Here is an 18,853-nt window from a genome sequence, read left to right as displayed (position 1 = left end):
AAAATATTGGATTGAGCTGCAGAAAAACTACTGAACATGGTTCAGTTGAGGAGGAAGAGAATCAGTGAATTAAAATGAAAAAATTAAAAAAAAATAAGTGAAATGAAGAAATTATCTGTTTTTACTCAAAGATGACATGATATTTTATGTAGGAAACCCTAAAGGATCTGCAAGAAACAAATCTACCTGGAACAAATAAGTGAGTACAGCAAGATCACAGGATAAAAGGTCAATGTATAAAAGTGAGTCGCTTTTCTGTATTCCAAAATGAACAATTAGAATTTGAAACTTTAAAAAATACCATTTATAATCACACCAAAAATTGAAATACTTGAGGTTAAGTCTAACAAAATCTGTCAAGGATCTGCATATGAAAAACTACAAAACACTGATGAAAGAAGTCAAAGAAGACCTAACAAAATTGGAAGATATTTCATGTTCATGGATGGAAAGATTCAATATGGTAAAGATGTCAGTTTTTTGCATGTGAACTATAGAATTAATGTGGTTCCAATTAATTTCCCAGAAATCTTTTAAAAATGTATCAATATACTTTTAAAAAGTTAATATGGAAATTCAAAGAACTGAGAATAAATAAAACAATATTAAAAAGGAAGAACAAAGTTGGAGAACTCACACTGATTTCATGACTTACTATAAAGCTATTGTAATCAAGACCCTTAGTGACTTCAATGAGATTTTGTCCACTAATACAGAGAAGTAGGTTAAGTCATTTGTGTTGAGGTATCTGGGGTATTAACGTCTACCATCATCGAGGGGGTCTCAGTTTCACCATCTATTTTCCCTCATTTTTTAACATTTCATGTATGTATTAGTCAGAATACTTCAGAGAAAATAGAGAGGGTGGGAGGGAAGGAGTGAAAGAGTGAGTGAGCGAGCGAGAGAGAGATTTATTATAAAGAATTGGCTCATTCCATTATCGAGACTGAGAAGTCTCACGATCTGCTGTTCAAGCCCAAGGGCCTGAGAACCAAGAAAGCCAATGGTGTAAGTCCCAGTGTGAGTGCAGAAGACTGATAATCAAACAGGCAGGCTGAGAGTGAATTCTTCCTTTCTCTACCTTCTTGTTCTGTTAAAACCCTAAACTGATTGAATGATGCTCACCATATTAGGGAGGGCAATCTGCTTTTCTCAGTCTATGAATTCAAATACTAAGCTCATCTATAAACACCCTCATAGACACATGCAGAAAAAATGTTTGGCCAATTATCTGAGTACACTATGTCCCTGTCAAGGTGACACTTAAACTTAACTATCACAATGTGCCTGTGATGTTTTATGATCTGAGATAGTGGAATTTGTCCTTTAAAAAAAGTTATATAAGCTTTATAGTAACTAAAGTATCCCTTTATAAAATATTAATTCTAGAATTTCAATGACCTTAACATAATATTTCTCATTCACTTAAGAGTCCAGTGTGGCATTTATGGTCTGAAGATAGCTTTCTGCTACCTGGTGATTCAGAGACCTAGGCTCTGTCCATCTAGTAGTTCGATGTCTCTTAGGGTCTCCTTGACTACTGTGAAAAGGAAGAATGAGAAAGAAAAAGGCTTGGAAATGACGCTCATCTCTTCCATTCACATTCTATTGTGAGAACTAGTCATATGACCTCCATAAATGAAATAGGTCTTATGAAATGTGGCTCATGATTAGGCAATGATTTTTTTGTAATTCTGTACACTGTCTAAAGCAAGGTGCAAATTTTGGTGGAGAGTTAGCAACCTCCGCCTTGAGGTCTGCATGACCTGCTAGTGCTGATGTGCACAGATCCACTCAGCTGTAGAGAGAGAAGTGTGGTGCCATTATAATACAATAATCACTGAGTGTAACAGTAACAGTTAACCCCTTAGATTTCTATTCATGTAAAATGATTTAGTAGTAATTCCATCAGGATATGTTTTTAAAAGCTCTTGGAAATGCTTGTATATTATTAAAATAATATTAAGGAAGTCACTAGTTAACAGTCTCAGCAATATCTGATCTTTTATGTATCAAAGAACCTCTTCATGCCGTATTTTCTTCTTAACTTTAAAAATGAACTGTGGAGTGGATATGAGAGTCCATCGTGTCTGAAATTTACTTCTCTTTGTATCTGCCCTGATAGTCATTCTCTCTCTCTCTCTCTCTCTCTCTCTCTCACATACACACACACACACACACCCACAACATCTCAATTTTTAAGTTACATATTGTCTAAAAATAGCGCCTGAACATCATAAATATCAAGTATTTTCCTTAAATAAGAAGACATACTTTTTCTGTGTGTTTTAACAAAAATGTGAGCATCTATAAGGGAACTATTAAGAACTAGAAAGTTTATAAGTAAGGGAATTTTTAAGAACAAATATTCATGTTGTTTGTTACCAACTTATAAGTGTTCATTCCAGTGGTTCTCAAACTTGAGAATATATCAGAATCATCTGGAGGGTTTGTTATAACACATTGCTGGATCCCATCTCCAGAGTTCCCAGTTCAGTAGATCCTGGCTGGGGCCCAGAAACTTGTTATTCTAACAAGTTTGCAGGTGATGGTGATACTGCTGGTCCAGGGACCACACCTTGAGAACCAGTGATCATTCTATCAAATAATACCAAAAGAGGCAAAGGTAAATGTTATTAATTCTATGCAGTTTTTCAAAGATTGTACTATTTGATGTGTCCCAGCTTTTACACTAATAATAAATAATAATAATAATAATAATAATAACGACAATAACAACAATAATAATAATGCCAAAAGACTTAAAGTGCTTAAGACTCAAGTTAATTTAATTTCATAATCATAAGGCTGAATAGTACCAATCTTCGTACATGGAGACTTCTGTACTTAATTTTGACTGACCCACATAAAGCAAATGTGATTCATTTGACTGAAAATTAAAAACCCAAATAACCTAGGTGAAGCACGGTAGGTTTTTACGATGGAGCCTAAAAGGAGACAGATGGGTTATTCGAGTAATAGGAGTGATTAGGCCAAAGGTATGCTGGGAATAAGTTGCTCAGACATTAAGGAAAACAATAAGAAAATCACAAAAACTTTACAGACAATCAAGGTAGGATATTTTCACTGAACATGAGTCTAGGGCCTGAGCTGTGCAGATTTAAGAATTTTGTCTACGGTATTTACTTTCTTAATAATACAGGGGAAGCAATTCTGAGGAAGATTTATTTTTACAGTTTACTTTCATCTAAGCAAGAAGAAATATATTGTGCAATAATGAAAACATGATCTGTCCTTTGAGTGTTCAATGCCTATTTTAAGGATTCATGAGATATTTACTTAGAAAAATTATATGCCCAGGGATGGTGACCTTGGTTAAAATTTAGGCTTCATAAAAGATTATGAAATTCAGTTCCAGACTCTAGAGAATAAAGTAATTTATCATAACATGAAAAACTGAAATGAAAGAACAAAAGTTACAGTGGGTCCCTTTTTGAAAGTATGGGGCCTGCCTGGCATAGGTGTATAGGACTCACTTTGAAAGGTGAACCATGATGATCGAAAATATGATTCTCTGAGGAGCTGATTTGGAACAAGCAGCTGTCTCACACACCAGGAAGGTAATATTCAAGCAGCTAAGGAAGCTAATGACTATTTCTTATGACTATTTTGCCCTCGATGAAAAATTCTGATACAATTATTACTTTTTCTCAACTGTATTTACAAAGGAGGCACTAAAAATCAGAATGTCTTGATCTGAAGTAGAGTATGCAAAGAAATTCTGCCCTGCATTCTGACAATGACAGTTTTATCTGGGAATAATTCCACTCTCTATTGCTTCTTGTTTTGTCACCTGATTTAGTATTTCAGAAAAGTCATCCAAGGACTGATTTTTGTGGTTGTCTTTCATGACACCATTCTGTGGCTTCTCTGTGTTTTCAGAGTGCTCTTCTGCCCTGAGAAGGTGAAGTTCATACCCAAGTATGTGCAGAAACCCAAGGTCAGGTGCTTTATTTTCAGTGCCCTCAATGTGCGTTTTCAGGGACCATGTTAGCACAACTGTCATCATCATCCAGCAGCAGCTCCATGGAAGAAGAAAGGGAGGTGGCTCTGCAGCCCTGCTACTTTGTTCTCTCCTTCCTGATTTACGTTGTCTTATGTTTCTCATTCCTGCCCTGACTCTGTCCAAGAATGGCCAGCATGTGTCATATCTGTTTTACTTATAATCTTGCAGAGCTACCAGAGATGGCACACCCCATGGTTCATTCTCTTACATACCTTGCTTCCTTCCTCCTTCCTTTCTTTTCTACCTTCCTATCTTTCTTTCCAGAAACAGTTTTTTTTTTTTTGATGTGTAACAGAAAAGTATAGACTATAACAGGAAAAAAATCTCTTAAATGTTTTCGCTTTAATTTTTTGCCTTACTTCAAGAACCTACTTCATTCATGTACTTTGTTTTCAGGATATGATTTTATTCAACTTATACTTTGGTCTCTCTTTCACTGTACTCACATTCCTTCCTTAACTCTGTCTCTTCTTATTTTTCTCATCCAATTTCCCATCCTTAACTTTTTGAAAGATTCAACACTCTTCACCAATTTATAGAAATAAACCGCACTGTGTTGCCACTTTGCAAACATTTTAATGAAGGTAGTCAATATAAGAATTCCTCAGGGACTTTTTCCTGAAAGTCAAGATAAGTCTGTGTTGTACTTTGTCTTCTCTTAGTTGTCCTTTGTTTTGTTTCAAGGTACTGTTCTAAAGCTGTAATTTGAGTAAACTGAAAGCCTTGTAAAAAGTTTTTACACAACATAATTTCCTTTCTTGTTGTTATGGAGTGCAAAGGTGATAACTATAGGAATGTTGATCTATTGTTTTCTTTTCTCCTCCAAGCTAAAGAATTCCAATAAGATGATTTACTCAAGCTTCCTCTGAACAAGAAACCCACTGCCCACTTCTGTCCACATCTTACTCTGATAACTTAAAATCCTACACCATCTCTTTAAAATATTTTAATCTTTAATGAACTTACAGGAAGGTCAAAAATTACCTCTTTTCCGCATTAGCTACTGAACTTGTATTCCTATAAAATTTAAGTACCAATTTCATCTCTCTCTTTTAAATTGGTATCATCTCTGAGTTATCTCAAGATTTCTGGTGGTAACTTTTATGTAGACACTTGACTTGTCCTTGAATTTTATCCTTGCAATAAATATTAGTTTGATCCTATAATGATTACTAGGTCTTTTCTTTTCCCTCCTAGTAGAGGGTTCTCCCCTTATGAACTGTAACTCTTCAATTTCATTCTCCCCATTCATTGTCTTTCAGATCTGTCCTCATCCTACTGCCTTTGACTATGATGGTTTTTCACTGACTCCCTCTCCATTCACAGGGAGGTGGTAATACTAAATTAATAATGTTTGTGGCGATGCCTAGAAAAGTGAGGTAATTATAGAAAAGCTTTTTAAAAAATTGTTTTTATTCATTTTTAATAAAGTTTTGATGAAACTATGAAATAAATTCTTTTTATTCATCCTTAGAGTAGTTTGTGGATATGACAAAAATGAACTTTTTTTTTATAACTTAATTTTTTTCAGTAAGAAATATTCCTACATTAAAATCAGGCACTGTCTCTTAGATTACAATGTAACAAAGCTTTCGAGAAAACTTTCTGCAAATTAGATTAAATGATACACACTCACATATCTGTTCCCCAGAAAATGGTTAAAATATTTTAAGACCTGATTAAGGATGATACAAGATAAAATACAGTGTATAGTGATTGAGAACTTACAGTCTCAAAGAATGTTCATTTATTGAATATGTTATAGTGATTAAAACTGCTTTCAAAGAAATTTTTTAAAAAATTCCAAAAATATACAGAAATATATAAAAAGCCAACATAAATTAATATGAAAATGTGATTTTTAAAAATAGTATGTGTGTGATTCAGAACATTTTGAAGTTTAACATTTTCTAAGTTGATTGTTCACAAATTGTAGTTATCTTGAATCATGTTCCCTAAACAGACCCAAATATAAGTGGTTGTATGCAAGAGAATTATTAAAGAAGGGCTTCTAGGAGACAACAGTATGAGAATGGAAGAAACAGGACAGTGAAGGGGAAGAAGCCAACCAAGGGTGAGCTTTCAGGTGAAGTCCCAGCCTCAACTTCAGAGTCTGTTCTGTCCCAAGGTGAGGTTACTGTTCCTGCTTCCATTAGTCATGAGCTCTGAGCTCTTCAGGGAAATAACCTCTTAGGCACTTCCTGCTCTCTGTGCATCTTGGTGAAGCAGGCTCCAGGAGGCCAAAGGTAGTTAAAAGCCAAGGTGTCTGTTGTTAAGAGGGAAGAAAGCAGACACTGGTGGATAGGTGTCTAGAGAGTAAAGGGGACCAGCAGGGATTCAGGTGGGCATCAGTAGGGTTTCCTACAGAAGCTTTATGAAAATTTCCCGAGTAACTGGAAAATGGCCCAGGCTTCAGTGAATGTTTTCAATCATTTATGGTTCTTGACATAGCCTCATTTTGTGTACTTGCACTCTGTGTCAAAATTGATCAACAGTTGAATGAAAATGAGTTTATTTCTGATGAATTTACAGCATAGAGGCAGGACATTGGAGATGATCTGTTGATTGACTCAGTGAATGTCCTCAGGAAAATTCATTAAGTACCATATTCCCTGTAGGCATAGCCAGTCCTTATTCCTACAAATTAACATTGGAAAAAGCACATTCAGTTCCTATTATCTTGCCAGAAAACCAAAAATGATATTATGAAGCAAATATTTGAAAATTTTAAAAAAAGCATTATTGCACACTAGTTAAATTAAAATATCTTATTTTGGAAGATAGATTAACTTCTTTCATATTCAGGATTTCATGTGAGATTAAAAGATCATCAAAATCTGGGGGTTGCTGCTTTTACTGCATCTTGTAAGTTATGGTATATTGTTTCATTTTTGTTCATCTCAAGATATTTTCTAATTTTTCTTTTGATTTCTTCTTTGATCTATTAGTTATTCAAGACTGTGTATCATTTCCATGAATCACAGGTTTAAAAATAAAAAAAGAAGCCTTAGAATGTCCTTGATGAAACAGTAAAAATTTATTGTCTTAAAAAAAAAAGTCCTGTAGTTGCCAGAACATAGGGAGTGGCTTGGCAGGATAAAATGCAAAACCTTTGGGTAGAAAAAATTGCGATGTATATTGGAATAAATAGCTGAAAGAAAAACATGAGACTATATGAGTGAATATTACAAAGTGGCCATTAGAGAAGGCAAAGATAAACACTATTTTTCTAAACCTCAGAAAGTTTGGAAGTCATCAGACATATCATGATTGTGTGATTTAAAAAAAACAAAATGCATCAGTTGGCAGCCCAGTTGTATCATGCACAGGGTTGAATCAGGCAGGACATTTAAAAACAGGCCAAGAATCTTTAGAATCTCTTCTTGACTTTGTCTGTCCCCTAGGTCTCCACATGGAAATCGCTGCTTCAGTCTATAGTGATATTTATGCTATTGACAAACAGTAGTCTGGAGGACTTTGCTTAATCTCATTATTAGTTTTCTCATTGCTTTTAGGGCTCTGATGCAATTATTTCTTAAATGGATCTAGGCATCTTGTCTAATGTGCTATAGAAAGTCCTACAACAAGTTCTAGCCCTGATTTAGCCCTCTGCATGGGCAGTTGTTCCCACTTAATATCTAAGACATAGGTTCTCAAACTACAGATTGCATCTGAATCACTCAAGACTTAATTAAAATAGATCACTGAGCCCCATTCCAGAGGTTCTGATTCAGTAGGTCTAGAGTAGGACCTGAGAATTTGCATTTTTCATATGTTCCAACATGATGTTAATGTTGATGCTATTAGTCCAGGGACCACACTTTGAAACCACTTCTCTAGAGAAGTGAAAGAATTTAAGTTATATAAGCAGATAAATGGTATGCTCAAATATCACATTAAGCATAAGATTAAATGGCTAGAAGCAGCTTGGACTACCAAATATAAAAGCTTGGCTGGCTGTTCAGCCATAGTAAAATCGATATAGACCAGAGATAATATTTTAGATAATTTAAAGGGAAAACTTGGCTAAGTTTAAATCATCTGGTCTTTTCAAGTGGAAACAGCTTGTTTGCCTGATTAATCTATATTATTTTCATCTTCCTCTTCAAGAAACTTTTATGGAGATTGGGTTCTATGCTCACCCAAAATATTCACAAAGATACTTTTTAGCATTTAGGAAACTATTTGCCAAATGATGGATACTGTTTCTAGTTAATCTGATTAGCCTGAAATGAGGACTTTTGCTGAGTACAGGCATCAGAGAAAACGGTGACAGTGGAATCTTCATCATCATACTTAAAATTAAAAAAAAAAAAACCAACTCTGAATCCTTAAAAAATGTAATATAATTATTTGTCCATAAAAATGTGGTGAATCCCTCCAAGAGGTGCCCGTTAATAAATAAGGACTAAGAAAACATATTTATCATAAGCATTCAACATATTCTAGATATTATTATTCTCTAGACTATACATAGATTTTCCTTAGTTCTTTATATCAACCAAATAACGTTTAAATAAAACAAGTTAGTATCTTTTCAAATTCCACCTGTTTTAATTTCTCATTTTTAAAAAAATGGAAGAAGATATTTCTGGATAGGATATGCTCCAGAACCTCAGAAGCATGTGTGGTGTCCCCACCCCCACCCCCCAGTCATAGATCCACCTGGTTATAAATGCATCTGATTATAAACGTAAATGTTATTACAATTGTTTAATTAATTTTTATGTCTTAATAAAGCTTTGGTGCTATGAATATAATTTTATGCTTAGCTGCATTAACTTTCGCTTTAAGCAACTTTATTCTTAGATCAATATATAAAATTTTCTCAGGGAGCTGTTGAAGGAAGTAATAAGGAGGAAATTTGGATATTACATAACCAAAGGGTGAACTATCTTTCAGTATATCTACAAGGAAAAAATTAACTAGATATTCGCCAATATTCTTTACATTGCCTGTGGAAACACAGCCTTTTAAAACTAGTGTTACATTCTATTTATTATAGCTCTTCTTGTACATGAACAAAGACATGTGTTTTTTTTTTTTTTTTCCATTTGTATTACTCAGTTAATACTCTTACTATTTTATCAATACTGAAAAATAATTTTTTAGGGAAAAATACATCTGGGGTAAATGAATTCTTTTTCTATTTTGTACTCAGTCATCTTGGGCAATTAATATATTTTCTCTGAGACTGTTTCCTCATCTGAAATATCTTCCAATTCCAAAAGTCTATGATTTAATTATAACAATTGTTTCACGTTGGACATGTTCAAAAAAGATGACAGCATTGCGGTCATTTTTATGCTGGGTTAGAGTGCCAAAATATGTAAATTCACTCACATTCTTTCTTAATTCTTAATTAAATGCATTAGCACTTAGAGACAATGGGGGTAGTGTTTAGTTATCTATTACTGCATAACAAGTTACCACAAATTTAGTGGTAACTTGACTGCATTAAATATATCTTCAAGGCTGCTTTCTCACCTGGAGTTCATCTTCCAAGCTTATTCAGTTCATTTCTGTATTCAGTTCTTTGTCATTGTAGGACTAAGGGCCTAAGCTCTTTTCATAGGCAATACACAAAACAGCCAGCAGGCTAGCATCTCTGCTGCTTCAAGTCTCTGACTTTTAGATCCTCTTTTTGAAAGGCTCATCATTCTTGTGGTTAAATTTAAGTCTTCTGATAGGACACTTTAATTATACCTGTGAAATCCTTTTTCACATTTGCCATATAAGGTAATATAATCATGGGAATGCTAGCCCATCACCTCTGCCATATTCAATTGGTAAGATTATTTACCTATCCATGTTTGGCCTTTCTACTAAGATCTTTCCCATCCTACTTGGAATGGAAAGTATCGCGTGCCTAAGTGTTGATCTGTGTGCAGTTATGCCTGCTTGCTAAGTGGGGGTCTTAGTTTAATATCTCAGGTGATTTAACAGCAGCCCAGTGAGGAGGGTGTTGCTGGCATCTACATCTGTTTGACAGATTAGTATACAAGGCACAGACATCTATAGTAACTTGCTTAATAAGGCATATATTTCAAGTGACAATTCCAAGGGACAACTTAAGTTTTCTGCCTCCTCGTTCTATGAAATTGGTATTATTCTTAACCTAGGTTTGTTTAAATAAAGAACCCCAGCTGTGTCACCTTTCTGTTTTATCTTCTGTGGTTGATATCGATGATCTGTGGTGCATCTCATTTCCACTGGTGTTTTCTACACTGAGGCTCCATTGCAGACTGTGGGGGAAAAGACAAACATTAAGGCAAAGGAACAAAGGAAACAAGAGTCCAGGTGAGAGAAAGGACAGGGATTTTTTTTCTTTCTTTCTTTAAAAAAAATTTTTTTTTGGAAAATTACACCACACAGATTTTTCACTCCCTCAGAAGTGGAATAAAGGTAAAGAACAGAGAGTTGAGTCTATTTTATCTGCTTGTCTTTAAATTAAAACCCTTCATTTAAAGAATTCTAAGTTTTTTTTCTTCCAACATTGGGTATTTTAGGGAGGTTTGGCAGTCAATAAAACATATTAATGTCTAATGCTTTTGGTAATGGAGGTTGAACTATTTAATGAATATACCACATGTGGAGATATACATAATCACCCCCCACACATACTCAGCCATTAATATCTTCCCTGTGAAATGTTTATGACTGTAATTGCTGCTCTGATTATATATTGTGTGAACTTGAAGCACATTATTATACTGGGTGACTAATGGAATTTAGTGACAAAGCACAGAAATTGGTATTCTGGAAAAGACTTGTGTTTTAAATTGTGTTCCTTCCTGAGTTTGCAGTGCATTTCATGGCTCATCTACCTCGCAGTGTGTTTGTGGTTGATGGATTGAAATCTTTCTGCTGAATAGTAAACATCAGAGACAATTTAGTCTTTCCTTAGCCTGCTTATCTCAGTTCTCTCATCATTCATTCAAAATATCACAAATAAATTCTTGATTACTGTTAATTCACTTTTATCCATACTGACAAAGGGAGAAGTCACATTCATCCACACTTCAGTTGACATTTTGAGGATCCTAGGGGTGTGATCTCCTCAGGAGTCCATTGCATGCCTTGAAAATAAAGGGAGTCTGTTAGTTCATTGTTCTTTTACTGGTCCACATAGCCCAGAGGCCTTTGGGGACCCCAGTACCCTTCCCATTGTTAGATGAGCTAAGAGGTGAGAGAGAACCAAAAATTTCCTTCTTTCACTTTTCTAAAGATGTTATGAAGTGAAACACAAAGTTATATGGCATTTTCAGCAAAAATAAAATGATTTCTATAGTTGCTTAAATTTCTGAATAATTAGAGACATTTACTTGTATAGAGTAAAATTTTATGCTAAGGTCACTTGTTAGAATAGGGGTTGATGGCATTTATCATTCAATAGTTTTTCTTCAATTAAATGAAATTGAGTTTATATTACTTACCATTAGGCACACTTTTGCATTCAGTAGGTATAATATTTTTATTTGACAGTTCTCTGTGTAAAGAAATGACAGATATAGATTCTTATACAAGGTGCAAGTAATATATAGTTTTATCAGTCCTGTTCACTCAAAAGCCTTATAATAACAACCCTACGAATGAGTATATATTAGCATTTGTCAAAGTGTGGTTCATGGACCAGCAGCATCAGAATCATCTGAGAGCTTACTAGAGATGCAGATTCTCAGACATTTCCCGGTCTCAGTGAACCAGAAACTCTGATGGATGTTCCCCAGCCAATCTGTGTCTTAACAAGTCATCCAAGTGGCTGTAATGCAGGCTAAGGTTTGAGAGATACTGGTGTACAAGCTATTATCATATTCATTTTATAGATGATAAAAATTGATGCTCAGCATGGTATAATTCTTGGCCAAATATGTGACTGGTTAGTTTTAGGGCCTTTAACCAGACCCAGGTTTTTCCTTAAAAATCATGTGACCTCTCTCTCTCAAAGCTGGAAAACAGCAACTCTTAAATGGATTGAGAAACGGACTGTTTCACTGCTTTCTAATAATGAGAGTGGGCTGTTAAAACTATTAGTACAAGAAAATTAACCTAGAAAAAGTTTTAATGACACAAGTAACATTGTTGTGGTCCTGTGCATTAGGTTCCTCATTTTCTTTTTAGTGGAGGAGAGAATAGGATGTAGTTAAATCCAAGCAGGGTGGCTATTGCATGATAATGGAAGTGGGAAACACTATTTTAATCATCACTTTCTAGCTGAAGGAGTCCGTGGACAGATTTTCCACCTGGGTCTTTCCCATGCCACATTACCCACACTGATAGTGCCCTGCGGTGGTTTTCCTGCACACACAATTTTACACGCTGGTGAGAGTTTCTTAGTCGCTCTGGTATTGAAATGAATCCCCAGGGCAGCTGGCATTAACTACCCCTCTGTGACTTGGGGAATGAACATTTCCTCTTGAGCTGAAAGTAGAAAACAGCATTCATTATCTGTAATATAAAAGTCTATATAATGATGCCTGCTAAGATCTAGTTCTACATGAACTCAATTTGGGCTTTATGTGTATAAACAAACAAGTAAAGCTTAAGTCTATTATTTGTTCAACTGGGAGGAATTTCCTTGAATAGAAAATGTTGTTATAAAATTAGGTAAGTGCATTGTTTCTGTGTGATTTTTATTTTACATATATGTAAAAACATCATGCAATATATATGAAAAGTGCATCAAACATAAATGTCAGTGTTTTATGAATAATCGTAAAGAGGATGGGCACGAAACAACTGCTTAGTCCAGGAGTGATTGTGTTAACTCTCCATGTACCTCCGCTGTGTATACTGACTTGTAGTTTTTGGCACACGATTCCTGCTTCTGTGCATTTGCATGTTCTGTTTCTTCTCCCTGGACACTCCCCACCCACAAACACACAGAATTATAAGGCTGGCAAACTCCTTCTAATTCTTATGGATTGGCTGAAAAGATGCCAGAGCCCGTTGTAGCCCACGTCTGCAGTGTACTTTGAGATGTCTCCTTTCAGAGTATAATAATTAGTTTGGTGCATGCACTCCTTAAAGCAGTTATTTGACCTTTGTATTTTTGGTGTCTTTTCTCAGTAACTAGCCCATACCTGACACATTGCAGCATTCAGTAAATAATGCTCAAGTGAATTAATAAGTGGCATTTCTACTTGGACAAACCTCTCAAACTAGCATCTCCATAATGCACTATTATTTTGCCCAAACTTCTGAGTCTCAATGAGGAACATGGAAATCCTAGAGTTGTTTATGGCTCCTCTCTTTCCTTTCCTCAATTCTGCCACCATATTATGACTCTCATCTTTCTAACACCCCTGTGTGCTACTGCAGATTCGGGGTACGGAGGTAAGGGATACGAGACTCTGGCAATTGGAAGAAAATGCAGGGAGCCATAGTCAACTGCGACATAGCTCTTTATTCCAGCAAGGTCACAGCCAGCCTCAGGGTGGAGGCGCCATTTATACACAGGTTAACAATAGTGGCACGCTGCCAGAAGCCCGCACATGCGTACCCGCATGTGGTTACATAAGGGAAGTGCTGACTCACTTCAGCTGGGAAGTTGCTAAGGGTGTCCGGAGGGCGCTTGAGGGCAGCCATCTTTCTTTCTCCTCACACCATGCCTTCATTTGGTCTCTTCTGTCTCAAGTTTCCATTTGGTCATGATCTTCTAGATTAAGCTTCTTCAAGCTTGGTTCTCCTCCTGTTTCTCCTCTTCCGACAATCTTTTTGGTTGTCGTTGATGTGGAGGTAAAGAGACCGGGGCCAGATGCTCCACCTTCTCATATCTAAGGGCTTTATTATGCATTTGCCTAGGTGAAGTATTGAGTCCTGCGGTTGATAGTCTTTTCTCATAAGTGACTGTAAAAAGTGTGGCCTTAGGGGAACCATGGTACCAGTTACTCTGTCTTGCAAGGTCCTTGCTAGGTTGCTGCCTTTCTCACCCTGGGGTTTGGGAAGATTTCCACATAGTCACATACAAGAGGCGATGGGTTAAAGAATCTGCTAAAATGGGGAAAAGCTAACTTACAAGGCCATGATGAGCAAATGAAGAAAAGGCACTGTTTCCTGTGCTTCCTTCAGCCCACCAAGAGGTTCCGTTGGACCTGCTGTGTGGGTTTGCATCGCAGTGGAGGGACATCACATCCTATTTGACCATTATTGTACTGCAATCAACCTTAGGCACAGGAAAATAATCAGACCATTTTGCACCAAACATTTGAAATTGGTGGCAGTTTTTGAAGTTGTCTGGGAACCCTAGCTGCCAGTATTTGGGGACATTGGGACCTATGAGAAGTTAGAGATAGCCATTCCTGTCCAGAGGGTCTATGAGTGGCTGAATTATGATGTAATGCCTCCTGCTGGGAGGAGACTAGATGCTTTTATTCATTCACACATTGTCTAGAAATCATAGTCACTTTAAGATGACTTTGCTCATTGTCCCATAGTCCCATCTGGCTGGTGATAGAGTTCACTCCGTGATGTGTGTGATGGCTCAATGTCCTAAGCCTGACTTTCAGGGTTTCCATCCTTTCACCCATATCTCCCATGACTTTTCTTTGTATGTTCTGTGCTCCAGCAATGGAATACTGAATGCTGCCCGTGAAAGTCCCCTTTTGAGCTGCTATTATGCCTTTTCTTGTGCTGTTTCTTACTCCTGGGTGCCTCCCTACTCTTTTCCTCCCTACCCCCTTCTCTTGCAATGTTCTCCTTCTCTAAGCATCTAATGGCCACGAATACCTCAAGGTTCTATCCAAACCTCTGGTCCGTTTTTTTCTGAATATTTGCTTATGTTGTGCTCTCCAACTGGGGATGAGCCCCCTCCCTCTCCACTTGTTTTCTCCATGCTCAGTGATTTCTCCGTGGACTTTTCTCTGAGCCCCTAGGGGAAAAACTCTCTTTTCTCTGTTAATCCCCATAGAAGTTAACTTTAAATTTGGCATTAACACTCTCTAGTCTTACACATATACATTTCTTAGTCTCCTATTCGATGGCAAATTCATCCAGAGAAGCAATCATATTTTATGTTTCTTCTACCCTAGAGTAACTTGCGTATTACAGTTGTTCAAAACTGTATTATGAATAAATGAAAAGATCAGAGTATAAGGTATGTGTGTAAAAGGCTTGGGTGGGGGGTGAGTAGGGGAGGCAGATCCTTCTCTTTACTTTGGCCAGGTGAGCTGGGTATTCTATGAGCTGATAGCAACACCTTCTACCCTTTCTCCCTGATCTCCCACCTGCACTCACATAACCTTACTTACACCCAGATTGATTCTCAGGACTGTTTTCAGCAGGTGAGCAGGAAGGCCTGCTTTATCATGACTTAAGAATGGCTTGTAGGATAGACTGGGGACCCAAACCACACATATTATACTACTTATGAAATGTGTTAGAATATAGATTAAACTGAGAATTTAGCAGTCTGCTATTTTTTTTTATTTATTCCAGTTCAATTAATCAATGATGTAAGAGGAAAAATGTCCCAACTGCAGAGAAATCTTCAGGCAGGTCTTAAGATAATATTATTTTTAAAAGTGATGTCAACAGTTTAAAACAGAGAAGAGAGATCTGTGTAGATGCTTAACAATTTTATGTTTTTGCCTTCCAGGAGACGGAACTATTAGATCTCAGCCTTGTCAAGGATGCCAGGTGTGGGAAACATGCCAGAGCTCCCAAGGTAGGAAGCAGAGCATTGTGCCTGCACCAGATGCTGCCTTGATTATTTAGCTGTGTCATGGTATCAATTAATTGCCCCCAATTAAAATTTCTCTGTTGTAGATGTTGTAAAACACAATAAAACAGCCAGTCCTTCCAGAAGCCAGTATGCCTTGAACACTTCCACTTTTGTTAAAAGACTGAAACAATGAACAAATAAATATATAGGCAGTTGGATATAAGGGCTTGCGTTATGCCCTCTGATTTTATTTTTGTTTGGGAAAAAAAAAAACAACAATGCTAAAGTTATTGGATAATTCTAAATTGTTAAAATTTGCTTGAAATTATTTGCAAAATCATTGAGTCTCATAAGCATACATGTATTAACCTTTTGGATGTGATAAACAAGACCCTAACCCTCAAATGCTTTGCAATTGAAATTGTTCCATCCATGAAGCCAAAATGGTATAAGACTTGTTTTTACACATGTTACTAGTGAAGACTGGGAGACTTTGGAATCAGTTGTGTGGAATGTCAGTTTGCTTTGGTTTGGAAATTTTACTGAAGAAATATTCAAAGCAATGTTTGCAGCTTGTTTTTTGAAGATTGTTTAAAAATGTTTAATAAGGGACGTGCATATATTTTTTAACTTAGATTATCGGAGATATATAGTAGCAGGATGTGGGAAATTACTCTCTATTGTTTTTAAAATTTAGTACTTTAAATACTTCCTTTTAGCAGGGAATATTAGCAAATAGGGAAGTATAGGCGCCATGCAGGAGCTCTTTCCTCTTTTCGTAATTGATATAAAACTAGTGATTTTCTTTTGAGTATCTGCCTGCAACTTTTGTTTTATTCTTTAAGAGTCAAAATACTTTCTTTGACATCAAAGATTATCGGTTGCTGTGGAGATGCAGGAAGAAAAAAGTCATCCGGAATTATTATTTTTCAGATACATAACAGTGCAGTCATTGTTGGGCAAATTCAGCAGTAGAGCAAACACCCAAATACTGCTTTTATTGCTGAAGGAGTTAAAATGATATACAGGATAATGTTAAAAAGAAAAAGAAAAATCAAAATTATTTTCAAGAAGATTATTATAGGTGTTTTATGTGAAAGCAGTCTATTATTTACATTAATCTCAATATAATGGAATTTTAATAGATTGGTTTTTCAATTTCTTATCAAGCTTATCATTATTAATGCTTTGTTGAGGAATCAAAATTATTCACAGTTTTTGGTGTAGGAAAGAATATTTTATTCTTCTCTCAACAGTATTTGAGCCAAGTTTCATGTTTCAAGAAGTATATCGATAACATAGTGCTAAAGTTTGCCTTTTAATGCCAAGTTTATCATCCTAACTTGAAATTTCATTATCAATATTTGTTAAAGACTTTTGCCTACACTATACCAGACCTCCCTTTATTCTCAGGCATTGTGAGTCATTCATTTTCTCTGTACATGGAGAGTTTTTTTCAGGCTTGAATTTTCTTTTTGACTGCAATACACAGCCTGCTTATCAGTTATGTGTTTCATTTATGGATGCAGTTTGATAAATGTCTATGGAATGGTGATAAATGAACAGAACTGGGGACTGTACTGTGCTCAGCTGATAAACCACTATTAGATCCTAAAATGCTTCTCTTGAGGACAGACTTATATACTCAGAATTCTCTGGCTTTTACTTTTTTTTTTTTTAAACCAGAGATTGCTTTCTTTGTGGATTATCTATGTTCTTGGCTTTTTCCCCCTTCTGTTCCTTGCTGGTGTTCAAGAACCTCAATTTACTTTAATATTTTCAAAACTGGGTTCTGTAGCATATTATGTGTGCGAACTTCTGAGACTCAGATTTCTTCCTCATTGGCTGAGTGGTGATGCTACTACTACTACCACTACTACTACTATTACTACTACTACCACTAAATAATAATAATGGTGATGAATGAGTACATCACATCATTGCTATAGGAATTAATAAAATAATTCATTAGCCAATCTTTAGCAGAGGAGTTCTCAAATTTAACTGCTTGTGGAATCACCTGAAGAGCTTTAAAAAATGCTTATGTCTGTTCACTATTCCCAGAGATTCTGGTGCCACAGGAATCTAATTGCTATAAGTGTGGCACGGACATGCCACATTTACCTTTTGAAAAGTAAATTTGCAGCAAAATTTGAGCATCACTGCTTTAATTTATCACTGTTATATAATAAGCACTCACTAAATATTAACCACTATTGTTGGTATCATCATCGTTATTTTTGTATTTATAATTATGAAAAATTTCCTGTCAGATTTGCAGGTAGTTGGTTTTCATTTTGTTCATTTAATTTGGAAATTATTTGAAAAGAGAGATTAGACAAGGAGCTTGACTGAAAGGGGCTTCGTGGATTAATAGGCGAGAAAGAAGTTGATAATCATATCAGTTTAAAAATTTTTTAAGTTATAAAAAGAAAACCCTAGTTTAACTGAGTAAATATAAATATAATTTATTAAAAATGATTGGAATGCATTGAAAATTTCAATGGAAGTGCTTAGTTCAGGTAAAGTCTCATTCAGCTGTTCAACAAATGTCACAAAGGAATAGGAGCCTCTTTCTCTCACCAGTCTTGCTTCCAAGGTGCTGGAAGAGATCCCCTTCTTTCCTCAGGACCCCCGGGGTCCATCCTCTGCATGCCATCCCTGGCAGATCCCAGAGAACTTCCATATGGCAGGAACCAAAAGAGAGACTAGCTTCCTCTCTAGTATTCCAGAATGATTTCCTTATAACCACCTCATAGAAGGAGGCACATGGCAGGGAAGAGGAAAACTAAATAAGAGAAGACCATTGAGACCACAGAATGAAACAGCAGGACTAAGAGTAGGAGATTGAAAAATGTATAGATACCAGTATGGAATGAAAAAAGCTTGAAAAGTTAGGACAGAAAGGCAGCGTAACATGAAGATGGATTGAGTGGAAGACTTTCTGGGGGCGTTTATAGACCATAAAGGAAGAACATTTGTGGAGCAGATATTATTTATCAAAATACCCAGCCACCCCACAAATATTTATCTGTGTATTCATATTATTTTTGTGTTTCACAGCATCTCATTACATAAAAAATTCACAATCTAGTTGAAGATGAACTGTTTTCTTTGCCTGCTGTGATTTGAAATGGCATTTGTAAGAAATGGAAAAGCTTCTA

At 36.0% G+C, this 18,853-nt stretch overlaps 1 protein-coding gene across 1 annotated transcript in view; it reads left to right on the top strand.

Moving 5' to 3' along the window:
- Nucleotides 1-18,853, top strand: part of PLCB1 (phospholipase C beta 1) — a 618,667-nt gene that overhangs the window by 194,754 nt on the left and 405,060 nt on the right. The window contains exon 3 of the mRNA XM_006921600.3: nt 15,624-15,692. Coding sequence (XP_006921662.1) covers nt 15,624-15,692 — 69 coding nt within the window. The remainder of the gene's footprint in view (nt 1-15,623; nt 15,693-18,853) is intronic.

The sequence above is a fragment of the Pteropus alecto genome, unplaced genomic scaffold (assembly GCF_000325575.1).
Source record: "Pteropus alecto unplaced genomic scaffold, ASM32557v1 scaffold45, whole genome shotgun sequence".
NCBI classification, from domain to species: Eukaryota; Metazoa; Chordata; class Mammalia; order Chiroptera; family Pteropodidae; genus Pteropus; species Pteropus alecto.
The sequence above is the reverse complement of the archived record's forward strand: the minus strand, read 5'-3'. Positions and strand labels throughout refer to the sequence as shown.